This window comes from Pleurodeles waltl, chromosome 12, assembly GCF_031143425.1.
Source record: "Pleurodeles waltl isolate 20211129_DDA chromosome 12, aPleWal1.hap1.20221129, whole genome shotgun sequence".
Taxonomy (NCBI): Eukaryota; Metazoa; Chordata; class Amphibia; order Caudata; family Salamandridae; genus Pleurodeles; species Pleurodeles waltl.
Window position 1 is genome coordinate 435,055,127 of NC_090451.1, and position 27,412 is coordinate 435,082,538.

The 27,412-nt window shown below is 49.0% G+C and overlaps 1 protein-coding gene across 1 annotated transcript in view; it reads right to left on the minus strand.

Annotated features, from left to right (window-relative positions):
* The window catches only part of LOC138267772 (cocaine esterase-like), a 490,938-nt gene that overhangs the window by 141,049 nt on the left and 322,477 nt on the right, over positions 1-27,412 (minus strand). Inside the window, exon 9 of the mRNA XM_069216964.1 lies at positions 3,799-3,939. Coding sequence (XP_069073065.1) covers positions 3,799-3,939 — 141 coding nt within the window. The remainder of the gene's footprint in view (positions 1-3,798; positions 3,940-27,412) is intronic.

Below are 27,412 nucleotides of genomic sequence, written 5' to 3' on the forward strand. Positions count from 1 at the left end.
GATTGTGCCACCCACTTCTGTAGCCCATCAAACATGACTCAGGCCTACCATTGCAGAGTCTCTGTGTGTGTAGTTTTAACCTGCCATGTCAACCAAGCTAACCCTCTTGCCAGGCCCACAGCTTCCTTTTTAATACACATGAGTCAGCCCCAATGTAGGTCCTAGACAGTCCATGGGCATGGCACAGTGTTCTTAAAAAGTAGGACATGCACTTTTTAGTTTACCATTTTAAGGTAGTAGAAACCTCCTTCTACAAGGTCTATCTCTCCCATAGGTTAACACTGTGATTACCTTATTACATTTTATAAGTGTAAATTCCAATTGGGAAGAGATGGGACCCTCATGTTTGGTATCGCTGGAATCACAATTCAAAATCACACCTTATGGTGAAGTCGGATTTTAAATTGTAATTCTGAAAATGTCACTTTTAGAAATCTGGCATTTTCTTACTTTACCCATTTGGTGCCTACTGCCTGTCTCCAATACACATCTGGGGCGGGGTGACAGCTGGGCTTGTGCATTCCCTCTAGACAGCCACACACAAAAGAAGCTTAGGTGTGAATGATGGGCCATCCACAGCCTGGTCGGTCATTAACTGGATTGGTGGGCATGGGGTGGGCAGAGCTCACCCACCTGAGTGGGCTGTGTCCTTATCTCACACAAAAGGCTGCATACCACACTGTAGTGAGTCTGGAGCCAGGGACGGGGATTCTGTGCACTTAAAAGTCCTCTCTTAAGTCTCCCCCACTTTAAAGGCACCACTGTGTATAAGAACTGGATTTGGGACACCACCAACTCAGTACACTTCTGGACCTGAGGACGTTTTGCCCGAAAGAAGGACTTCTGTGCTACAAAGGGACTGCCACTCTGCTGGACTTAGCTGGACTTCTTCTCTGATGTGCCTGCCCTGCTTCCTGCTGCCCTCCTTGCCTTGGAGTGAGAAGGACTGGACCTGCATCTCTACAGGCCCAGAACCGAAGTGACTCTAACAGCTTGCTGACCTGCCTCTTATTCTGAAGTCTTAGGGACATCAAAGACTTCACTCAACCCTGCTATAGCCTATGGACTCCACCATCTGTGAGTCCTGCCCTGCCAAGTGTTGCCAATCTAGCCCTGGGCCCTTGGAGGTGGGTTATTCAGCTGTTTCTGCAAAAATCCATGCATGGCCGTCATTGTGCCGGTCGGAACAGACGTTTCTCCTTCAGCGTTGACACATCACGACTGTGCAGCTCAACAGCAGAGCCTCACCTACATCTGAGGGGTTGAGCAGCGACGTATCCTCTTTTCTGTGGTTTGAAACCAATGCATAGCTTACATCAACAGGATCAACAACAATGCATCTACTCAGCTGCTCCTCGCATCACTCCCCATATCCTTCCTTGATTCTGAAGCATTCCTGAACCAAGGTACTGTTTTCAGCTTGCCAAGGCCAGACCCTGTTTCCGACCCATGCTCCATCATGGTCAGCCTGACCTTTCAGATTTGACCTGATCTAGTGTGACCAGATAATCCTGGTTGGCACTTTATGCTTCTAAGCACTACAGCTGTTTATTCTTTTAAAAATTCATATCACAACCCCTACTTATTTTTGTTGTTTTGGTCTTGTTTTATTCATTGATTTTTTTTGTGGTGTTTTCACTGTTTTACTGATCTAAGTGTTGTACCAATACTTTACACATTGTCTCCTAAGTTAAGCCTGTTTGCTCCATGCCAAGGCACCAGAGGATGAGCACAGGTTAAATTATGGTGGGCATCTGACTTACCCTGAATAGTATTGTGGTTTCTGCTTGGATAGGGTACATACCCCTGCCAACAAAAAACCCAATATCTAACAATACTGATTTAAGGGCATGTTACCAACCATATTAGAATTTTGTTCTGTAATCATGCTACAAGTGGATTGTCTGGAAACCAGACAATCAGCTAAGTCTGACCCTGAGTGAGTGTGCCTTATTGCGGGGGTGGTAAACTGGAAAAAGAGACTTGAGTGTTCACTGTAAGGAATTAGTCAAGAGACCCAGATAGGGATGTCAATTGCGGAAGGGGGAACAGGAATAACATTGGCAAGAGAGGGTAAGCTGTATTGTAAGGGGAGTGTTGCTCTGAATCGGATTATGTCTGAGTGGACCTGTAGTTCCCGGGCCCAGGAGTCAGGGTCTGTGCTTGCCTTTTAGTTTATGTTTTAACTCTACCTGAATTGTATAGTTTCCCAAGTTATTTATCTGTTTGCATTACTATAATCTTTTGCCTTTAGTGCTTTCATTAAATTTTGTAAGAATCAGGGGCCAGATGTAGCAAAATAACATTTTGCGACTTGCAAATAGCGAGTCATTGCGACTCGCTGTTTGCAAGTCGCAAAATGTTATGCAGAACGGTGTCTCAGACACCGTCTGCAAGTCGGTATGGGGTCGCAATGACCCACCTCATGAATATTCATGAGGTGGGTCGCAAATTGCGGCCCCATACCGACTATGGGCACTCGCAAACATGGAGGCCTGCTGTAGTCAGCAGACCTCCGTGTTCGTGACTGCTTTAAATAAAGCAGTTTTTTTTTTTTAAGTGTAGCCCGTTTTCCTTAAAGGAAAACGAGCTGCACTTAAAAAAAAAAACGAAACCTTTAGTTTCGGTATTTTTTCAGGGCAGGGAGTGGTCCCTTGGACCACTCCCTGCCCTGAAAAAATGTTTCTGGGTCCAGTCACAAACTGGAAGGGGTCCCATGGGGACCCCTTCCAATTTGCAAGTGGGTTACCATCCACTTCAAGTGGATGGTAACTGCAACACCATTTGCGACCGCATATGCGGTCGCAAATGGTGTTGCATACCACTAGGAATCGCAAATAGGAAGGGAACACCCCTTCCTATTTGCGATTCTGAAATGCATTTTGCGAGTCGGTCCGACTCGCAGAATGCATTTCTGCATAGGAAAATGTGATTTGCAACTCGCAAACGGCAGTTTTTGCCGTTTGCGAGTTGCAATTCCTTTCCTACATCTGGCCCCAGGTTCTCACAATACAAATGGAAAAAAATGTGTTAAAATAGATGAAATAATATGGGTCTAGGAAATAACAGCTGATATTAAGGGATCCTTAAACTGAACACATGTGCTGTGTGATAGTACAGAGTTTTTTTGATTGCGGTACATTTTTAGTGGAAATAAGTAAGAGAAGTTTAACACAAGTGAGGAGTAACAAAAAAAGCAAAACTACTGAGCTTGGCACTTACTTTGGATTGTGATAAGAGGAATATAAGAGTCATTTCAGTTCATTTCCGTAGGGTCAGGAAGAAGGGATACCTCTTTTGTATGACAAAAGCTTGCCATTTATTGAAAGGTGCGTTTTCACTGTGTTGAAGCTGCAACATCATCGAATTGTCAATTTCCTTAATTGCACCTAATATTTCTGAGAGTAAAAACATTGATGTTTTAACTTTTTTTATTTTTTTATTCTGGAGTTTTTAGGAAGGATGGTTTTAGGCATCTCTTTCGCTCCCTTTGTGCTCTCTGGAATAGAGAGGATCAAAAGGCGTTGGAAGGTAAGAGGTTGGAGAGAATAATATGCCTTTATTCCTCTTAATCTAACTTTCTTTCTATATTTTGCTAGTTTGGTTCTTACTATCACGTCCCCTGTTTTCTCTTTTTTTCCACTAGTGCAATACTCACCTTTCTTTCTTAGCTTAGCACCAAAATCATAATTTTGCATTTTTGTTTCCAGTAGTAGAACATTTATCACCAGTTCCATGACATTTTTCTTGTAAAAGTAGGATTACAGTATGGGAAAGAGTGTATAAAATTGTTCTTACAGCGGAAAGTACCCAGCCAAACTCGTCGTTGTTGACCCCAATCATGTAGGGAACAGGGTGGAACTCTAGTTTTGCCAGAAGTTCCTCTGGGCTCTTCGGAAGAAATATGCCATCCACAACAGCGGGCACGTAGGGATAATTCTGAAAGTTAAACAAAATGGCTCATTTATTATTTGAATCGGGAAGTACATTTCCTTTAGGTCCTGAAAAAAAATTATATTTTATATCGTTATGCACTAAAGATAGTTATACAAAAGAAATTTAAAAAAAACTGTAATGTGTTAGACACCATCGTCTACGCTGCCACCACTGTGCAAAGTTTAATTTTGCTAGAGACTTATGTGGCTGTTCGAGCAGGTGCCGGATATGGCTAGCGGGCTTATTTTCAGGTGAGCGGTAACACGGTACCAAACAAAAATGAGAAGATGCCTTAGATCCCACCTGCTGGTGTTCTGCCTCATTAAGTGAAGGAGGCTGGCCTGGCTTATAGTGGGTACCTGAGGGTACTTACACCTTGTGCCAGGTCCAGTTATCCCTTATTAGTAGATTAGTGGTGTTCTAGCAGCTTAGGCTGATAGAGGTAGCTATAGCAGAGCAGCTTAGGCTGAACTAGGAGACATGCAAAGCTCCTACTATACCACTTATATCATATAGCACTATATCATAAGAATCACAATACTCAAGAGTTACTCAAAATAAACATACTTTATTTTAGTGACAATGTGCCAAAAATATTACAGAGGATACACTGCCTTAGGAGGTAAGTACAATACACAGAATATACACGCAAACCAAAATCAAGTAAGTAAACAGTTAGAAAAGTAGTGCAAACACTGTAGAATACAATAGGATGCAATAGGCCTAGGGGAAACACAAACCATATACTAAGAAAATGGAATGCGAACCACTTAGGGACCCCAGGCTTAGTGTAATTTTTATAGGGTCACTAGGAGTGTAAGAAAACACTAAGGGTGTCGAAGATACCCCACCCCAAGACCATGAAAAGTAGGAGTAAAGTGACCCTATTTCCCCAGAAACACACTAAAGTTGTGATAGGAGATTCTGCAAAGAGCACAACTGACTGCAAAGCACTGAAGAAGGATTCCTAGACCTGAGGACCAGCAGAGGAAGGGGACCAAGTCCAAGAGTCACAAAGGTGTCCGGGGGGCAGGACCCCTCTAAACCCTGGATGAAGGTGCAAAATGGCTGGCTCCGGGTGGAAGAAGGTGAAGATTCTGCAACAACGGAAGATGCCAGGAACTTCTCCTTTGTAAAGAAGATGTCCCACAGCGTGCTGGAGGATGCAGAGTTGTTTCTACGCAGAGACTGCAAACAAGCCTTGCTATCTGCAAAGGCTGCAGTTGAAGAAAAAGGGTGCTGCCTGGGCCCAGAAAGGACCAGAAGGTCACCACTTGGAAGAGGAGACAGAGGGGGCACTCAGCAACACAGAGAGCCCACGCAGAAGCAGGCAGCACCTGCAGAAGTACTTGGACACGGGTTCAAGAAAACTGAGCACAGCAGTCATCTCAACACTACAAAGGAGGGTCCCATGAAGCCGGTGGTCAACTTACCGAGTTTAGCAATGCAGGACAGAGTGCTGGGGACCTGGGTTGTGTTGTGCATGAAGGATTCCTTGCAAAAGTGCATCAAAGCCCTAGCAGCTGTAGTTCACACAGTACACAGGATGGTGATGGACAGGGGAGTGGTCACTTCCCTTTCCTTTGTCCAGTTTTGCGCCAGAGCAGGGGCTGGGGGATCCCTGAACCGGTGTAGACTGGCTTATGCAAGGAGCGCACCACCTGTGCCCTTCAAAGCATTTCCAGAGGCTGGGGGAGGCTACTCCTCCCCAGCCCTTAACACCTATTTCCAAAGGGAGAGGGTGTAACACCCTCTCGCAGAGGAAATTCTTTGTTCTGCCTTCCTGGGACTAGGCTGCCCAGACCCCAGGAGGGCACAAGCCTGTCTGTGGGTTGGCAGCAGTGGTAGCTCCAGTGAAAACCCCAGAGAGCTGGTTTGGCAGTACTTGGGGTCCATGCTGGAGCCCCGGGGATGCATGGGATTGGCACCCCTATACCAGATTTGGCATGGGGGGACAATTCCATGATCTTAGACATGTTACATGGCCATTTTCGGAGTTACCATTGTGAAGCTACATATAGGTATTGACCTATATGTAGTGCACACATGTAATTGTGTCCCCGCACTCACAAAGTCTGGGGAAATTGCCCTGAACTATGTGCAGGCACCTTGGCTAGTGCCAGAGTGCCCTCACACCTAGTAACTTTGCACCTAACCGTCACCAAGTGAGGGTTAAACATATAGGTGACTTATAAGTTACTTAAGTGCAGTGTAAAATGGCTGTGAAATAACGTGGACGTTATTTCACTCAGGCTGCAGTGGCAGTCCTGTGTAAGAATTGTCTGAGCTCCCTATGGGTAGCAAAAGAAATGCTGCAGCCCATAGGGATCTCCTGGAACCCCAATACCCTGGGTACTTAGGTACCATATACTAGGGAATTATAAGGGAGTTCCAGTGTGCCAATTAGAATTGGAAAAAATGGTCTCTAGCCTGTAGTGACAATTTTAAAGGCAGAGAGAGCATAAGCACGGAGGTTCTGATTAGCAGAGCCTCAGTGACACAGTTAGGCACTACACAGGGAACACACATTCAGGCCACAACTATGAGCACTGGGGTCCTGGCTAGCAGGATCCCAGTGAGACAGGCAAAAACAAACTGGCAAACAAGTAAAAATGGGGGTAACATACCAGGCAAGATGGTACTTTCCTACATTAAGAGGAAGGGAAACTGCTGTGTTTCTGATAGTGGAGTCCCAGTTGACTCCACTGTCAGAAACACCTTCCTGGCACGCCTGCCACTACACAACCACCGGCTTCATTCTGTCAGATGGCCCGCTCTATTTGGTGCAGAACTTCTGACACAGTTTATTTCCTGCCCAGGTCAGCCATGAAGTGCACAGCGGACTTGGCAGGAGAAAATGATCGCTGTCCCTGACAAATTTTCTAGGATCGGCACAGCATGTAGTTGGAAAAAAATTGTATCATTATTCTTCATTTCTTCTTGGAAAAAAAACAAGCAAAAAAGTGATGTCTGGAGCGCCATGCTTCAGTGGTCTGACTACACTGAGCAGATTCATTGAAAGTGCTCCTACTATGCTGGCAGAAGCACTTTCTGGGAAATATCCCTAGCCGTAGGGTGGAATCTTCATTTTTGGAAGGGAGGTGGAAACGTGTGTGCCACAAGCCTAGTTGATGTGCGACCTCGATGGCTGTAGCAGCCTGGCCGTCCACCGTCAGAACAATAAATGAGTCGCTAATAAATTATACTAAAACATCAGTTGAATTTTGTAACCATACTGTTAAAACATGGAACATGGCTGTAACAGAGGATGTGCTCTTCAATTCACAGAACAATATTAACAAGTCAAAGATTTGTTGATTAACCAAAATTCCAGAGGTAACAGAAAGTGAGATCGTGTACACATTGGCCCCAAGTACATCAAAGGATTGTCCCCTTTCCACAAGTATTAGCCCATCCACATCATTATATTTGTTGATGAGGGGCTAGTAGAAGAGCAAGGGCGCCACATGAAAAACACTGCTCTGAGAACCTTGCTTCTATTTTCTTCTTCCTTTCTGGTCTCTGAGACCACTGCTAGCAAAGACAGTGCATTGGCAACTAAAGAGAAGCCAGAGGGAGTAGGTTATACTCTTGAGTACCCAATATTGATGTCTGTTATCAGACCCTATGAACAATATCATCTTTTGGCTAAAGGTTTGGGTGTCATCAACAATCTTGATGAATTATCTGGTGTAAGGAAATTTCTCTTTTTGCATGTATGCCCCCACATTGTTGGACTGCTGCTGCCAGTTTTTCGAATCTGAGAGTGCACTCAGGCCTGCCACCCAGACCAAATTGCATGTCAAATTGGATACACCCAATTGGCAAGAAATTATTTAGTCCCTAGTCTATGGTACCGGTCATGTAAGGCTCGCAGGTCTGCAGCACTGTTTGTGCTGCCCTGTATGTGAATGGCTCTCAGCCTGCCACTGCAGACTGGAGGACAGTGTTTAGACTGCCAGTTTGACTTTGCCATTCACATCAATGGCAAAGCCCACCTATCCCTTAACAATATCCTAAGGAAGACCTGAAAAGCCCTATGGCAGGGAGCTATATTTTATTAAGTAGGGCATATATTTGTAATATGTCTTGACAGAAAAAACTTCCAAAGTGCCATTTTGCTATGGATAAAGTTAGGAACCCCATTGGCTAACGCAGGGTTACCAGTTGGCACCACAACCGGGCTAACTCCTGAATGGTTCATGTAAGGTATCAAAATAATTGTGCCTTTAAAACTGACCTGATGCTAAGTTCAAATTTAATACCACAATTAAAGTTTTGCAACTTTTCAAAAATTGCCACTCTGTACTCCAGCTAGGCCAGTGGCCTCACAAAGGCCCTGGCACACTGACAGCTTTCTGACTGCCTGGGAAGATGTATGAATGACTCCCAGGCCCGGGAACAAAGGCAGTTGCTGCAGTGCGAGGTGTTATCTCCTCTCCCAGGATGGTAACTCAAGGTGTTAGCCCGAAAGGCCAGCTTCAAAATGACACTGCCTTTGTGAGGGAAGTAGAATCAACGTCCCTGAGCAGGATGCCTTTTGCTTCTGCAGACAAAGTGGAGACTGGATCAAGGAAGAAATATGTGCCCCCAAACCAGTTTTACTATGGGCGTGTAGCCCTCTGGTAGCCACAACTCTAGGGTAGGCTGCCAAGCTCCTGACAACTGAGGAAGGGTTGTGCCATCTTGAAAGGGACAGGAATGTGGCACACTGGGATAGCCAGGCGCCACATATCATAGGAACTTCATCACTAGGTAGGAGGGGACTCAGTAGCCCATTGGCTAGAGAGCGCGTGGTCCCCTCAGAGCACTTTCCTGTGATAAATATGGCACCCTGGCACTCTGAACCCTGAACTCACACAAAGAGAGGCTGCACCATCAGAAGGACTGCACCAGCTGGGCTAGCAAAGTTTGGACTGTGCCTGCTGCTCCATCTAGGGAAAAACATGAATCCCAGCTACAACCTACAGTTGGCTGCTCTCCTGGAACCAGCTCCAGGGACACAAGAGCTAAAGAAGTTCAAACCAACACGTTGGTAGCCAGAGGTTTTGCAGCTACCAGCCGCTGGGCACCTACGAGGATAATCCGAGATAGTCAAAAGTTGCAACTGAGCCTGCCTCACCCAGGAGTACTATCCAAGTCCTGATTTGTTGCACATAAGGGACACTAGCCCCCACCTCTGTGCAGGCTGACCAGTAGCCCAGCATTGGTTGGCCTGCTGCTGCAATGTAGAGGACTTGGAAGTACCCTGATCTCTCTGTTTAAGGGCCTGATTTAGTGTTTGGCAGATGGGAATACACCGTCACAAAAGGGACAGAAATCCCGTCTGCCAAATTACGAGGTCCATAGGATATAATGGCATCGTAATATGGTAGATGGGATATCTGTCACTTTTGTGACGGAGTAACCCCATCCGCCAAACTCCAAATCAGGCCCTAAGTTCACTCCACTTCCCTTGTGGACTGAGGAACACCCACAAAGACATCCATGTTGACCGCACCACAACTGAAGCACCCTTTGAGCATCTTTTTCCTGCATCCCTCAACCTCAAGATCACTCCATTGATGTCTATGACGGATGTCCTGTAAAATTCGGATCTTGCCTTAAAACGTTGTGGTCGTCAGGTAACTGTCGAAAGTGTCAGCTCTGGCCCCCCAGACCTCTGTCCTGCTAGAATTTGTCACCCAACCTGGACTGGAGTAGCCAAACTGACTGTTTTAAACTTTTCAAAAGTTTCCAAAGTAATTGGTGACCATTGCTTGTTAGCGGTTTCATTTAAAAGTGGTAATACCTTCTAAAGTTGTTTATCAAGGTCCCAAAAATCATAAAAAAATATAAACTATTTTTTCAATTCGTATCTTCTTTGTTTTGTGTGTTATGACTTTCTTATTTCGTTGTTGGGCGATGTTAAATGCTTTACACATAGTTCCTTTGCTGAGCCTTTTTGCACACACCCACTGATACCCAAGGTGAAAGCTTGTGGTTACTTAATCAAGCCTGACTGGACCCAAGATGGTATTTGTGAGTGTATTGTATGGTATGATAAGGCCCCACAGCCATATCATATAGTACACCCCAGACTTCACACTGGTGCCTAGCGGTGGGATCCAGAACTTGTGTTTAGCTGTACCAGACAAAAAATAAGTCAGTGACCACTGAAAGAAATCTCCAAGTCGACATTGAAAAAAAGTTTTTCTGCGACTTCCAAGTTCTGTAACAAGGCACCTGCTTCCCAAAGAAGAAAAAGTTACAATGTTTGCCAAAAGTTCTTTCTGCCAAGGCAAAGGATCTGGAGGAAATAATCATCCCTGAGAGTGGGGATGAAGACGCGGGCAGTGTCCATTCTGACCCAGAGTTTGACTCACACCTCTAGGGAGGGCTGCCAAGCTCCTCACGACCAAGGAGGGGTTTCTGAGAGTGTGCAGAATAGTACACTGTGGGATTGCTAGATGCCACCTAAAGTGAGAAGTCATCACACAGTGGGGGGAACCTTGTAGCCCATTGACCAGTGACCGCATCAGACCCCCAGGGGCACCTACTGGGCTTAAATATGGCACCCCTGGCACCCGGAATCACAGATCACATCTGGACTGGAGAAGGGACCTAAGAAGGACTGCCCTGCTGGCCCCTGGACTTGACAAGAGAGACTGCATCAACCGCTGGACTGCACCTGCTGCTCCTTGGGCTAGTGAAGAGAGGACTGTGCCTGTGGTGCATGACTCATGGAAAAGTCCAGACTGGAGTAGTGACTTCAAGGGTCAGTCAGCTGACCCCCTATTTCAGCACCAGTGCCATAAAAGCTGGGCAGTCGGTTCTGGCTAGTCCGTAGACATCTTCACAGAATTATTGCTGACCGCTGATGTGCAGCCAAGAAGACCTCCACCCGGACTCAAAAGTCACACCTGTGCCTGCTTTTCCCGAGAGAATCAACAGGCTGGGGACTAGTTGCCTAAGTCAGACACTAGCTCTAACCAAAGTAAACCGCTTGACTCACCATGACTGGAGATTGGTAATCCAGCCACTGCTGTTCTTCTACTGCACCTTCTACTTCGAGGAACACCTACCCCTTTGGCCAAAACCACCCCTCCTTGTGTGTGGACAGAGGAATAAAAGCAAGAAGACCCCTGTGGCCCACCGAGTACCCGGAGCATCTTTCAGCATCCCCAGCATCCTGTATCTTCAGCATCAGGACCACTTTAATAAAAAACATATTTGAACCACACAAAACAAATGAATGTGTACACTGATAAAGTTGACATCTTGCCAAAATGCATACAGCACTGCCCTCCATCTAGGTCTAAGCTTTTCACACCCTCAAATGAGTTCTGGAAATTGTTACTGTACAGCTTTCAGATGTCCTCACAGGAGAGTGCATGGAGATGGAAAGCTTACTGCACTCTACTGCATGCAATGGTTGTTAGAGGATAATACAAAGGTGCTTAAAATGTGAAGTTGCATGATACTACCAATAGAGGTTCTTACAGAGGAGTGCAATTAAGATGGAAAGGTGCAGTTGTGCTGCACTACTAATCGTGATACTTACAAAAGGTGTAATGGAGATAAAAATGTGCAGTTGCACTGCACTACCAATAGAGCTCCTGACAGAAGAGTACTATGTAGATGGAAATGTGTTGCACTCTACTACCAATAGAAGTCCTCATGGAAGAATACACGAGAGATGAAAATGAAAAACTGCAGTTGTGCTATGTTAGTAACATAGGACCTCACAAAGGAGGGCAATGGAGATGGAAAGTTGCGATTCCATTATACTACCAACAGAGGTTCTCACAGAAGAGGGCAGTGTAGATGGAAAAGTAGTTTCATCCTCCTACCAACAGAGCATCAACTCTACTACCTTAGAAAAGAGTATAATGGAGATGGAAAGCTATAGTTTGTCTTTAGTAACAATGGTCCTTAAAGAAGACTGCAATGGAGATGGAAATCTGCTTTTATGCTCTACTACTAACAGAGGTCCTCACAGAATACTACAATTGAGATGGAGGTGAAAAGTTACTTTTGTATATTCTACCAACTGCGGTCCTCACAGAACAGTGCAATGGAATGGAAAGTTAATTGCACTCCACCACTAGCAGATGTCCTAACTGAAGAGTTCAATGACATTATAGCCATTCCTGTGTGCATGCTTGCACTTTGGAAGAGCGAGTTATTAAAAAGGCATACTAGAATGGCATCTTAAGAAAATACATAAAGCACAGCTTTGCACCTAGGTCCAAGTTTTCCTCAAACAAGTACGAAAAAGCAACATATTAACTTCTGCAAGATCACATTTACTGTGGATTGACTTCCACCATTAAACTTGTTCTTTCAACGGGAAATGCTTCTGTTTTAATACACCAGAAACTGCCTGAGACTGGCTCACTGAAGAACACATTGTTACCAGGAGAGGACCGTCTCCCCATCTGGGGAGCTCCTCGACATCCAGCTGCGATAACTCGCTGGGACTGAGGCGCAGATGGCGGCGTACCCGGTCTACCCGGTCTCGCCGCAGAAAACAAAGTGAGGCGACCCTAGCTTCTGAGGCAGACCTTGCGTGGCCCTCGGCTCTACCAGGGCTGGCTGCAACAGTTTGAGGAGGGACAGATCTTATTGGCTCAAGTAAATGACCGCCTTAGCCAAACTCCCTCCTTTACATGAGGCAAGAACAAACATTGATGCCCTGTAAACCTTGAGGAACTGAAAGGGAGTTTTCCTGACCAGCACTGACAGCGGGATAGGGGCCTTATTGCAGAACTCCAACTACATGGAGGGGTCCACCACTCCACACCTGCTATAGATACTTTGGTTTGGGGTTTTCAGTTGTGTTCTTGGGTGACAGATGCTACGGGTATGGAAGTATGGGGTGGGGGACAGTTGGAGGGGTTTGAGGAAGTACTTATAGAAAGTTTTGTAGACAAATTGCTGTTATGTTCCATGCGTGTTAACAATTTTCCTTTTTCAGGTGGTCCTGTCATACCCTTAGATCTACTCTCTACAAATGACTCTCCTAGAGGGGCTTTTCATCCACGGACTCCCTCCCTTGGAGATTTAGACGTGCACACAGTCCTAAATGCCATCAAACACTGTTCCCCCATACGCTCTGGGGCCCCGTAAGACAGTCCTGTCTTAGAATGTAAACAGACTCCTAGATAAAATTAAGAGCTCTGCAGTTTTTGGCGCTATTCGCCGCTTTGCTCCCTCTATATTAATACTTGAGGAAACGCAGCTGCTGGGAACCCGGTGCCCTATGTTACTGTGAGGCAGATATGACAGGGCCTACCATGTAGTCTTTATCAGAGACTCTAGGGAGGTGGAAATACTGCTGCATCGCTCGGTACCCATAGTGACCTCCACAATTAAACTATACCCACAAGGAAGATATGGCACTGTAGCGGGAATGCTGAATGGCCAGCCGATTAATCTCCTAAGTGTGTACACTTCCCTGGTACGCTGGAACGGTTCCTGGTGAACCTCCAGGAGATTCTGATGCAAATTCCCCCAGGCTTAACCATCTTGGGGGGTGACTTTAATGCCATCATATGCCTAAATGCTGATACCACGGGTGCGCTATTATTGACCTGGAGCGCCCGAGCCCAGCAACTATGCTGCTGGGCTGACAGTCTGGGCCTCTGTGACATGTGGCGGATCTGGCACCCCAGAATGAGGCAATACACACACACATCAGCTGCACACCATACCCATGCGAGAATAGACCTCCTTTTTACGCCAGCATCAGATGTTTGCCAAGTTATAGACGCACACAGATACTCCCACACGGGATCTCTGGCCATGCACTGCTTCTGGTGCAGATGGATGACCCTGAGAAGACCCAACACCATATGTGGCGGTTAAACGCTTGGTACCTCCCGGGTGACGACTATGTCCAAGCCTTGAGAAAGGAACTAAACCACTACTTCTCACACAATATTGGTTCAGTGCAATCGTCGGGCATGGTGTGGGCCGCCTGCAAGGCCACCATCCGAGGATATGCTAGACATCTCCTCAGGGTGAGAGCGCGAGCGAAGAACCAGCGGGTGATGAACCTTGAGGCCCAGGCACTACATCTGGAGTTGCAAATTTCCCCCGCTAACCATGCCACCACCACCAGGCAACTGGGGCTGCTGAAGTAAGAAATCTGTCATCTCACTCTTGAATCTAAGAAACACATGTGGCACGCCTCGACTCCCCGAATATATGGCTGGGGGGACAAAAATGGTAAATTGCTGCAATGGTTGGTATCCCAGCCTCTGGCTGGTAGAATTGTCCCCGAAATCGTAGATGACTCGCACAGCACCTGTACGACCGCCTAATCTATCGACCGGAGCTTCGCTACCTATTACTCTGGGCTGTATGCAGAACGCCTGCGACCCCAATCGGAGTGAGAGGCGCTGCTGATGCAAGACTTGTCCCTCACCCGCTTCTCAGACATGAAAAGAAAGAACCTAGATGAGCCCATAACATTAGAGGAAATCAAAGAGGCTAGCTCGACGCTAGCCCCGGGCAAGACCCTGGGGCCATACGGATTCCACAGAGCTGTACAGCAAGTGTGGGGATCTTGTAGCCCCGCACTTGTTGAATCTCTCTGATGAGGCTGAGCAGACTGGAAACCTCCCCTTGGACCTTGCCCAGGTCGCTATTGTGGTAATTTCGAAGTCCCACCCCCCCTCAATACATTGTTTTGCCTACCATCCCATTTCACTTCTCATTACTGAAATGAAAATCCTCTTCACCATACTCGCTACCAGACTGAAGAGAATGTTACCCTTCCTAGTCCACCCAGATCAATGTGGGTTCATGCCAACCAGAAGCACTCGACATTGCCTTTGGCGGCACCAAACAGCATTGGCCTATCGCCACTCTCTGCCCTCACATTTGGCACTACTACTTACAGAATTCGAAAAAGCCTTTGATACAGTACTTTGGTCATATCTCTTTCAAGTGCTTACATAAGCAGTGATCGTCCTTAGATTCCGAAGGCTGGTGTAACTCCTCTATTCCAACTCAACAGCCCGAGTACAGGTGAACAGAGTGATTTCCGACCCCTTTCCCATCCAACGAGGGACCCGCCAGGGATGTCAGCTAGCCCTACTCCTTTTCGCCTTAACGATTAAACCACTAGTGAAAATCATAAGAGATGACCCATTACTCAGTGGATGGGCTTGGCCCACCAGACGAGAGGACCGCATTGCCTTGTACGCAGATGACATACTTGTTTACTTGACAAACCCAGCAAGGAACGGTCCCCAGTGTCTGCAACTAATGGAACTGTTTTCTGAGGCACCAGGCCTAGTGCTTAACCACAGCGAGTCTGTACTGTTCCGATTGCACCCCTCGAGAGATTGTTACGACTGGCTAGACAATATACCAATCCGGCGTAATAGATTCTGGTATCTGATTATCACTGTCACCCTATTGCCTGAGGTGGCATGGTCTCTTAATATCTCACCGCTTACCCAGAAGATTAAGGAAGACCTCAGGAGGTGACAAACCCAACCCCTAAATGTCCAGGGAAGAATTGCTTTGTACAAGATGATGATACTGCCCACTTCCTTTATCTTCTGCAGAACTTTCCCTACCAGCTCCCCAAGCGATGATTTGATGAACTGGACTCCGTGGCATGGCAATTTATGTGGTATAACTCAGCTGCTGGTACTTTATGACTGGTTGGGAGGTGGGTGGTCAGACCCTGCATATCAGCTTGAACGCCTGACAAAAAATTCCCGCACTGACAAGGATGTACTAATGGGGTGGAGGGCGACACAGCGAGAAACAGGGTGGTGGGCGCGTCTCACCCGACAGACCCCACTGTGGCGGGGCACGTGGCTTCGAGAAGTCTCCGCTCTGAAGGGGTTCCACAACCAGGATAACATAGGCATTTCGCTCTTGGGAGATATCTGGGTAGGCTCTAATATGATCTCCTTTCAAGAAATGCAACAGCGTTACTCAATCTCTAAGACCCAGTTGAGAATAGCATCCCTGGTTGTCAAGAAGGACATAGCTGCCAGCTGGAGATCAGAGGCGGTGCCCACACTTGTCTGGTGGAGGTGAGGAGTGGACTGGTGTGCTCAGTTGGAAAAACTAATCTATGAAATGAGTTGATGTCCAGCCAAATACAATAAATTGGGGGGTAAATGGAAGGGAGTTCTTTGACATTTGATGACAATGGATAATCTTTCAAGCATGGGGTTGATAGCTCAATGTGAAATTTCTTGGGAGACACAATGAGTTAAGAGAATGTTTTGTTTATCAAACCCTCTCTGGTAGACTGCAAAGACTACATGCCAAAGGTGTAGATGTGATCTGTTCTTAAGTTGTTATAACAAAAAATCAATAAAGTTGTTTATAAAAAAAAACGTGTTCTTTTTTAATAGGTATTAGGATGTCCACCCCCATCTAAAATGGCTACTATACAACTATTCCGGGATTTCTTTAATATCCTGGAATTTCTTGGGAGACACAATGGCCCTCATTATGACAGTGGCGGTAAGTACAGCTTACTGCCATGCTGACTGCTGCCAACATACTGCCGCAGCGGCAGATCACCGCTACCCATATTATGACACACACATAGCAATCCGTCACTATACAGCCACACACACAAGTCCGCCAGCCCAAAGGTCGGTGATAAACTGGCGGTATCCAAACCCTCACCGTTACGCCAACAGAACTATGCCCACAACATTATGACCCACGAATCACCCCGGCGGACATTCAGCGGCGGTAAACCATTGGCGATATATACCGCTGCGCTCAAAATACACACACACACATACAAAACAACACCACATTGGACAATTCAAACTACACACACCTGACACCCATTCACACACCACACCCACACCACTATAAAACACACACACACATTATCCACAACCCTTTACAAATACAAACAAGTGCCACAAGAGAGATAGCAAGACCACAGACAAGACCACAGACACACACTACCATCACCTATAAACCATCCACGCACCTTACATCACACACCCCAACACACCACTCACACTACACCCATGGCACCACAATGACACCCCAGGTTCTCAGAGGAGGAGCTAAGGGTCATGGTGGAGTAAATCATTCAGGTAGAGCCATAGCTATTCGGATCACAGGTGCAGCAGACATCCATTGCTAGGAAGATGGAGCTATGGCGGAGAGTCGTGGACAGGGTCAACACCGTGGGACAGCACCCCAGAACAAGGGCCGACATCAGGAAGAGGTGGAACGACCTACGGGGGAAGGTGCGTTCCGTGGCAGCAAGACACCAACTAGTTGTACAGAGGACTGGCGGTGGACCCCACTTCCTCCCCCAACTAACAACATGGGAGGAGCAAGTCTTGGCAATCATACATCCTGAGGGCCAGGCAAGAGTAAGAGGAGGACTGGACTCTGGTAAGTCAAATCTCTATTACTATCACCCCCCCTACCTGCATGCCATCACAAACCCCCACCCTCACCCTCACTCACATCACTTCACCACCTCCCACATACCCCACCATCACAACCCATTCATCCCAGCACCAAGCCCTGCATGCAACACCAATACATGGACACACCTCACAGACCTGCATGGACACCTATCACTAAAGCACGCACACTAGAGGGAAACAACTAGCCCACCAAATAACAACTCACACAAGGCAAAGCTGCCAGGGCAACAACCTTAGAGGGCAACACAACCATGCACAAGATGTCACATGCAGAAACAATAACACTGCATTTACATCCCCACAGGTCCTCTGGCCAGCGTCACCAGACTCCCCCCGGCAACCACCAACACCAAAGATTCACCTCCAACCAACCTTATGCTCTCCTGGACCCCCATCAATGACAACGACACCACATCGAAATCATGAACACCATCCACTCCGGCTCTGAATCTGACCCCTGCCCTCACCACATCCTCAAAAAAGCAAGCTCCGTAATTGCACCCCAACTACGGAAGATCATCAACACCTCCTTCGGGTCCGCCACCTTCCCGGAGAGCTGGAAACATGCCGAGATCAACACCCTCCTCAAAACACCCAAGATGGACCCAAAGGACATCAAGAACTTCCGGCCTATCTCCTGCTCCCCTTCCCGGCAAAAGTCATCGAAAAAGGCCATCAAGAGACAACTAACCCGCTTCCTAGAGGAGAACCACACCCTGGACCCTTCCCAATCCATATTCCGCAGCAACCACAGCAGCGAAACCGCCCTCATCGCCGCCACCGACATCAGAACCATACTGGACAGCGCCGAAACCACGGCCCTCATCCTCCTGGACCTCTCGGCCGCGTTCGACACCGTCTGCCACCACACCCTGCGCTCACGCCTCAGCAATGCAGGAATCTATGACAGAGCCCTGGACTGGGTCACCTCCTTTCTCACCGGCAGAACCCAGAGAGTCTGCCTCCCCCAATTCTGCTCCGAGACCACCAAAATCATCTGTGGTGTACCCCAGGGTTCGTCCCTCAGCACGACCCTCTTCGTCTACAAGGCCCGCTCTCTAACATCACCCAATCGCACAACCTCAACATCATCTCATATGCCGACGACACCCAGCTCATCCTCTCCCTGACCAAGGAGTCTGCCAAGACCTAACTCCACGAAGGAATGAAGGCCATCGCCGAATGAATGACGAGCAGCTGCCTCAAACTCAATTCAGACAAGACGTAAGTCCTTATCTTCAGCTCCATCCCCTCCACATGGGATGACTCCTGGTGGCCTGCCACTCTCGGAACTGCTCCGACTCCCACTGACCACGCACGCAACCTAGGATTCATCTTGGACCCCTCACTATCCATGACCCAGCAAGTCAACGCCATCTCCTCCTCCTGCTTCAACACCCTCTGCATGCTCCGAAAGATCTACAAATGGATCCCCACTGAAACCAGGAGAACAGTCACCCAAGCCCTCGTAAGCAGCAAACTGGACTACGGCAATGCCCTCTACGCAGGAACCACGGGCAAACTCCAGAAGAGGCTGCAACGCATCCAGAACTGCATGCCTCATCCTTGACATCCCCCGCCACTACCACATCACAGACCACCTGAAAAACATGCACTGGCTCCCAGTCAACATGAAAATCACCTTCAAACTCCTCACCCATGCTCACAAAGCACTGCACAACACTGCACCAGAATACCTCAACAAATGACTCTCCTTCTACACCCCGACCCGGCATCTCCGTTCCACTGACCTCACCCTCACAACCGCCCCACGCATGTGCAGAACTACAACTGGCCGTAGATCATTTTCACACCTCGCCGCCAAAACGTGGAACACTCTTCCCACCCATGTGCGCCAGACCAAAGACCTCATTACCTTCAGGAAACTTCTCAAGACCTAGCTGTTCGAGCAGTAGCAGCACCTCCCCCCACCTTCTCCCCATCTCCTCCTCAATGCCTTGAGACCCTCACGGGTGAGTAGTGCGCTTTACAAATCCCTGATTGATTGACCAGAGAGGAGGTGCGAGCAAAATCCAGTCCCGCCCAGAAGAGGCCCACAGTGATGACAGCAGCTCTGGACGCCTGGATCTGGATGACCAACCTGGTCCATCAGGGATCTTTGGACAGTTGATTACCCAGGCACAGTCCATACCACCACAGAGCCTTTCCCCTCAGGAAACACCAGCGCAGTATCCACCCGCGGGCCCATACCTCTGTCCCCAGGACACGTCAATCAGCAGTGTGTCCACCACTACAGGGACTCCAGGCAACCCCACAAACACAGGACGATCAGGGACCTGGGGTCAGTGGCAGTGGGTACACTGTTCAGGAGGCACAGGCACAGGACAGTAGAGAAGCTGGGAGTACTGCTGTGCGACAGAAGGAGGACAGGCCCAGGGAACCGACTCTCCAGGAGGCACTCACCGCGATCCTGGGAGCATACCATCATTACCAGGAGACGATGGCCCAGATACTGGCTGGACAAAATGCAGGAGAACCAGCAACTGCAGGAGGGACAGTACCTGGGGATCAGGGAGGACTTGAAGGACATCAACACCACCCTGTTCACCATTGCAGGGGTGCTGGCAGACATGGCCAACACAATAAGGGAGGCAGTGAAACTGGGCCCCTACCACTAGCCAAACCGATGAACAGCCCTCCACCTTCGCTGCCGCTAGTGGACAGGAGGCTCCACCACAGGACCAACCGGCCACCAGCTCCCCTCCCCCTGCAGAAGGAAAACCACCCCGCAAACGTTCCCTGCAATCCAGGCAGAAGCCAGAGACTATTGCCAAGACCCCCGCCAGGAATTAAGACTCTCCTAAATGTCACCCTTGTGTCCCACCCTGTCACCCTATCCACCTTGAACTGCCATTGCTCCCCTTCCTATGCCCCCTTGGACAATGCACCTGTGATCCACATAGACTGGACTTTCCTCCACCATCAACCCAGCCCATTGCACATCCCCCTCTACTTATTAGCACTTAAATAAACACCCTTAAAAAAAAATACAACTATGGACTATGTCAAATGATTTAACTATTTATTCGTTTAACAAGGTATAAACACTGCAATACAACTGTACAGTTATGTATACATAGGAATGGCCTGTAGTCAACTCACCAGGAGCAACAGTAGGGCACAAATATCTGCAAATAGAGATGCCAAAGAGTATAGTGAGTGGCCATAGAAGTGGGAAAATCAGCCTGCCAGTGACAATGTCAAACACAAAACTGTCAATTAAAAGTGAAGTTACACTGTCTTACCTGTGTGTCATTGGAATTAAATTGCAAATTATTGCTCTTCTGTTGTCCTCATCCTCATCCTCTGCCTCCTCATCTTTACTGTCCACAGGGTCCACTGTTGCCACACGCCCATCTCCAGCCTCATCCTCCTACAGAAAAGGCACCTGGGGACGTAAGGCAAGGTTGTGCAACATACAGCATGCCACGATGATCTGGCACACCTTCTTGGGAGAGTAGCACAGGGAACCACCTGTGAGATGGAGGCAACAAAACCTAGCCTTCAGGAGGCCGAATGTCCTGTCTATAATTCTTCTTGTTCGCCCATGTGCCTCATTGTAACGTTCCTCTGCCCTTGCCCTGGGATTCCTCACAGGAGTCAGTAGCTATGAGAGGTTGGGGTAACCAGAGTCACCTGGAAATATCGAGGGACACCTGTTAGACACACACTAACCCTTAGGGCCCACACCATATCCATACACCAACATCCACTGGCTGGGAACGAGGACTCACCTATTAGCCACACCCGTGCCTCTGGAGTTGGGCCTTCACATATGGGATGCTGCTATTCCTCAGGATAAAGGTATCATGCACAGACCCAGGATACTTTGTATTGACATGGGAGATGTACTGGTCCTCCAGGCACACTATCTGCACATTCATTGAGGGAAAGTTCTTTCGATTGCTGCACACCTGTTCATTTCTTCCGAGGGGGACAAATGCAATATTTGTACCATCAATTGCCCCAATAAGGTTGGGGATATGTCCCATTGCATAGGAATCAGCTTTCACTGTGCCCAATCCTCCACCTGGGGTGGAAATGATATAGTTGCATATGTGCTTAATCAGGGCAGACAACACTCTGGTCAGCACTATTGAGAACATTGGCTGTGACATTCCAGCTGTCAAGCCCACTGTCACTTGGAAGGCGCCAGTTGCCAGGAAATGGAGCACAGATAGGACTTACACAAGAGGGGAGATCCTGGTGGGGTGACGGATAGCAGATATCAGGTCAGGCTCCAATTGGGCACACAGGTCTGTGATTGTGGCCCTTTCCAGTCTATAGGTGAGAATAATGTCCCTGTCCTTCATTGTTGCCAAGTCCACCAGGGCTCTGTACACTGGGATGTCTCTATTTCCTATTCATCTGCAGGGGTTGCAATCCATGGGAAACAAACAGTGAGCAGCTGGTCAGTATCGCATATTTCCAAACACTACACTTCATTGCATGTTGTGATTGTAACAGTATATTGTTGGATAGGTCCAAATGATGCTTATGTGTACTGTGACACTGTTAGATGCTATGGCCTGCCTCCCCCCACCGAAATGGCATCCGCCTGCCCTGTATGGAGGGACAGATGGAAATGAGGTAATTCCGCTGATGTTGTGTGCCATTGCAGGAGGTGGTCGGGAACTGCCGTGCAACTCCTCATTGGTTATCATTGGGCCCTATGGGTTACAATGGCCAATGGTTATGTATGCCGGCAGTGATGGTACGCACTGCCACGAACATGACCGCCATTTTCTATCTGTTCACTCACTTGCTGCCTCCAGACCAACAGGTGAGTACGATGTGAGCACGATGCATGGGGCATGAATGCATTGAGTGCTGTGTGTGAAGTCCTCATGTGAGGGGGGTTGGTGGAGGGCCCTGGGCAGCATGCTGCATGTATGTTTGGCCATGTCTGTGCGTAAGGGGATGTGAAGGGCTATGGTGGGCCAAGAGCATAACAGGCAGGACGGTCTGACTGATACCTTTACCTTTGTGAATTTCTCTGCAGGTCAGCACCCATCAGAGAAAGGGTATATGGCGTGCCATCGCCAAGGATGTGTGGACCCTGTGGGTCTATGGCAGGTGGAGCACCCACTGTCGGAAACAGTGGGAGGACCTGAGACGCTGGGCACAGAAGACGGGGGAGGCGCAGCTGGCGACGGCCTCCCAATGAGAAAGGGGTGCCCGTCGAACCCTGACCACCCTGATGGCCCTCATACTGGCGGTGGCCTATCCAGAGCTGGAAGGGTGCTTGGGGCATCACAGCAGCCACAAGGCGGTAAGTACGGTGCTCCAATATACTACTTGCGTGTGGTGGGGTGGTATCCGGATGGGGGATGTGGGCCTGCGGGTGCGCCTAGGCCAGGCCGGACATTGCAGGGTAGGTCCCATGTTGGGCAGGGTCTGATGTAAACCTCCTCTAACCAAGCTAGTAGGCATCAACTACTGGGCAGGGGTCTGTGGGTCTCAGGTATGCTGCAATTGCCATTAGGTGTCCATGTCCATGGGCTGGTGACTAGCATTGTGGCTGGTAGTGCATTGCCTAGTGCGTAGGACTGTTCCCTATGTGTGTCGTGTACGCCAACAGTGGTGTTGTTGCCGCCATTGACCAAGTGTATCCTTTGTCTCTTCCCCCCTTTTTGTTTTGTCACCCTGTCCTTATGTGCATTAGCATCATCTGGCGGAGGAGCGGAGGCACCGGCGACGGAGGGAGCTGCATCCCACAGGGCCCAGGAGGCTGAATCCACCAACAGCGAGGGCACCAGTGGGACGAAGGGCGAGGCGAGTACCACGCCGGAGACTAGAGTGGACAGTTCGGACAGTGATACCTCCTCCGATGGAAGCTCCCTGGTGGTGGCGGACACCTCTGTGCCCACCCAAATTACAGGTACAGCCGCCACCCCCGTACCAGCACCGCCCTCCCAGCAGGCCCTCAGCATGTTTCCCGTGACCGCTCACCCAGGAGGGTCGGCATCTCCTTCGCCCCAGGCACCTCAGGCCCTGCCCCAGTTAGCCCTGCTGCCTTAAGTAAGGAGGCTATTGACCTCCTGCGATCCATCTCTGTTGGGCAGTCAACCATTGGGAATGCCATCCAGGGGCTGGCAGCCCAAATGCAACAGACCAATGCATTCCTGGAGGGCATTCACACTGGCATGGGGGCCAAACAGAGATCAATCCAGGCTCTGGCCTCCTCTCTGATGGCAGCCATTGCCCCTGTTTCTAGCCTCCCCCTCCAACTTCCTCTACCCAGTCCCATTCCACTCAGCCCCAACCTATCCCAAGCACACAGGCAGACCAGCATGCACACACGACAACACATAGGACTGGTTCAGGCAAACACAAGCACCACACATCATCCCACAGGCACTCACACAAACACCATCCAGATGCAGACATACCAACATCCACTGCCTCCACTGTGCCCCCCTCCTCCTCCTCGTCCACTTCCCTCCCAGTTGCGTCTACACTCACACCTGCATGCACTACATCCTCATCCACTCACACCATCACACCTATCACTACACACCCCTCACTGGCAGTCACCCCCCCAACATCCATGCACACGTCCCCTGTGTCCTCTCCCACTGTGTCTGTGCCCCCTCCTCCCAAAGTAGACAAACTCAAGCACTCAGACACCCAACAGCCATCCACTACACAACAGCATCCAGCCCATGCACCTGAACCCAAAATCAGCAGACAGACCTCCTACAACCACTTCCTCTTCCTCCACTCCCAAACCTTCACCCTCTTACCGGCCCAATGTCCCTAAGAAGCTTTTCTTCTCCACCGTTGACCTCTTCCCTACCACTCCTCCCGTCCTTCACGTTGGGCCAGGGTGGTCAGAACCCAGGCGAGCACCTCAGCCACCCTGTCCACAGCCACATTAGTGTCAACAGCTAATGCAGGTGGGAGAGGATCCCAGGCATCAGGCAGCAACACTGACAGGGTGCCTGCACCAGGTGCATCAAGGAAGGCTAAGGAGGCACCACCAGCTGCGTCAAGGAAGGGCAAGGAGGCACCCCCAGCTGCTTCAAGGAAGGGCAAGGAGGCACCCCCAGCTGCTACAGGGAAGGGCAAGGAGGCACCCCCAGCTGCTACAGGGAAGACAGGAAGGACAGGAGGCCTGGTGCTGGGACTCATTCGGAGCCCCCCACCCCCAACCATCGTGGTTCAGCCATCCGAGGCCGCAGGGGAAGGGCTGGAGCCTCCCCCCACCACTGCCAGCACCGCCACCAGCACCACTGCCAACAGCAGCAGCCCCAATGGGCAGCCGTCCGAGGCTGCAGGGGAAGGGCTGGAGCCACCCCCCACCACTGCCAGCACTCCCACCAGCACCACTGCCAGCAGCAGCAGCCCCAGTGGACAGCCGTCCGAGGCTGCAGGGGAAGGGCTGGAGCCTCCCCCCACCACTGCCAGCACCACTGCCACGACTGAGAAGCCGTCACCGCCGGCGGACAGTGTGTAGTCCTGCATCCATGGGCTGTTGCGCATCCTGGCCCCTGAAAATCCTGTTGGTCTGACACCCAGGTGAGAGACTGTGACCTTGTACTCCCCAAGATCTGCATCACATGGCACAATGCCCCTTCCAGAACCAGTCGAGAAGCCATCCACTCACCCCATCCTCCACAGGATGAACCTCACAGGCACAATGCCCTCTCCAGAATCAGTGGAAGAAGCCATCCACTCACCCCATCCTCCACAGGATGAAGCTCACTGTGCACAATGCCCCCTCCAGAACCAGTGGAGAATCCATCCACTCACCCCAACCTCCACAGGATGAAGCTCACTGTGCACAATGCCCCCTCCAGAACCAGTGGAAGAAGCCATCCACTAGAGAGACTGTGGCCTTGCACTCCCCAGGACCAAGCAGTGGGCAAACCACCCACTTGAGAGACTGTGGCCTTGCACTCCCCAGGACCAAGCAGTGGGCAAACCACCCACTAGAGAGTCTGTGGCCTTGCACTCCCCAGGACCAAGCAGTGGGCAAATCACCCACTTGAGAGACTGTGGCCTTACACTCCCCAGAACAGCGCACAGGGCATGTTGCCCCCTCCAGGACCAGTGGTGTTGTACCATCTTCCGGCTGAGGTGCTCCCCATTCCCCATCTCCCTGAGGTGCCTGTCTATTTTCGACCTGATGCCCCTTCAATGTTCTCCATGTTGCAGGAGTGAGTTGGGGCCTTGGCCTATGTGTTGTGGCCCTGTGGCCCACGGACATTGAGGACTAGGCAGTGTCCCTTCATTTATAAATATGCATATACGTTTGGATTTTGATGCACTTATTCATAGTATTTTACTGTATTACACTCACTTTATTCAATCATTTTGTCCTTGTATTATTCCTCAGGACCAAGCAGTGGGCAAACCACCCACTTGAGAGACTGTGGCCTTGCACTCCCCAGGACCAAGCAGTGGGCAAACCACCCACTAGAGAGTCTGTGGCCTTGCACTCCCCAGGACCAAGCAGTGGGCAAATCACCCACTTGAGAGACTGTGGCCTTACACTCCCCAGAACAGCGCACAGGGCATGTTGCCCTCTCCAGGACCAGTGGTGTTGTACCATCTTCCGGCTGAGGTGCTCCCCATTCCCCATCTCCCTGAGGTGCCTGTCTATTTTCGACCTGATGCCCCTTCAATGTTCTCCATGTTGCAGGAGTGAGTTGGGGCCTTGGCCTATGTGTTGTGGCCCTGTGACCCACGGACATTGAGGACTAGGCAGTGTCCCTTCATTTATAAATATGCATATACGTTTGGATTTTGATGCACTTATTCATAGTATTTTACTGTATTACACTCACTTTATTCAAATCATTTTGTCCTTGTATTATTCCTCAGGGGTACGGGGTAGATATGTTATTTTGCTGCTTCTGGTTGTGTGTATAGTGTTGGGGTGGGTGTGTGTGTGTTACGTTTGTGCGTCACTCTCTTTTTCCTCCCCCTCCCTTGTGTGCTAGGCAGAAGTACTCACTGTGGTTGTCTTTGCCGGCGTTGGTGTTCATAATGGAGCAGAAGGTAGTCGAGCAAGGGGAAAACTTGCAGCTCAGGCTCCATGGCATTGTGGTTGTTCCCTGAGTCTCCACAGGTGAGGCCTTTGACTTATGAGATCTGTTTCCACCAGGCTTTTGATGTCGTTGGTACCGCCCCGGAAAAGGTGACGGATAAGCCAGTCATAATAGAGTGGGCGGTACATTGTCTTCTGCCTGGCTGTTGGCGGTTACCGCCATGGTACTGTTTATTCCGCCCTGGCGGTCAGTGTGTTAAAGTGGCTGTCTGTCTGAGCGGTTTCCGCCGTGGTCATAATTCCATTTTTGTTACCGCCAGCCTGTTGGCGGTATTACCGCCGCTTTATCACCGACCGCCAGGTTTGTAATGAAGGCCAATGTGTCAAGAGAATGTTTTGTTTATCAAAACCCTATCCGGTATACTGCAATGACTACATACCAAAGGTGTAGATGTGACCTGTTATTAAGTTGTTATAACAAAAAAATCAATGAAGTTGTTTATAAAAAAAAAACTTGTTCTTTTTTTATAGGTATTAGGCTGTCCACCCCAATCGAAAATGGCTACTGTACATCTATTCCGGGATGACTTTAATATCCTGGAATTTTTACACACAATAAATACATGTAACTATGATACTAGTGTATTAGAATTGTCTAGTTCTGGAACTGTCACTCTCACAGCTGAAGAGGTGTGGCTTCAACCTAGAAATTTCCATACACATTCTTGCTACTCTACTGTCTTGAGCTCATTCTTCTAAAGGATAAATAAATATATCAAAGTTGGTTGATAGTGAAGAATCAGCATTGCAACTTACAATTAATGGCTTGTGTGTTTTGGAACTGGTTGATGACAGCCTACTATACATCGGGACTGGCAGTCACTGAAAAGTACAAACATTTTATTCTTGTTTGCTGCAAGTATAACAGGATGTATCGTAGTACCAATACAACAAAAGGTGCTGCATTCCTAAGGCCCTACCCCCAAACCCCAGGCAGTACATATTAAGGGGGGGTCATTATGACCCCGGCGGTCGGTGC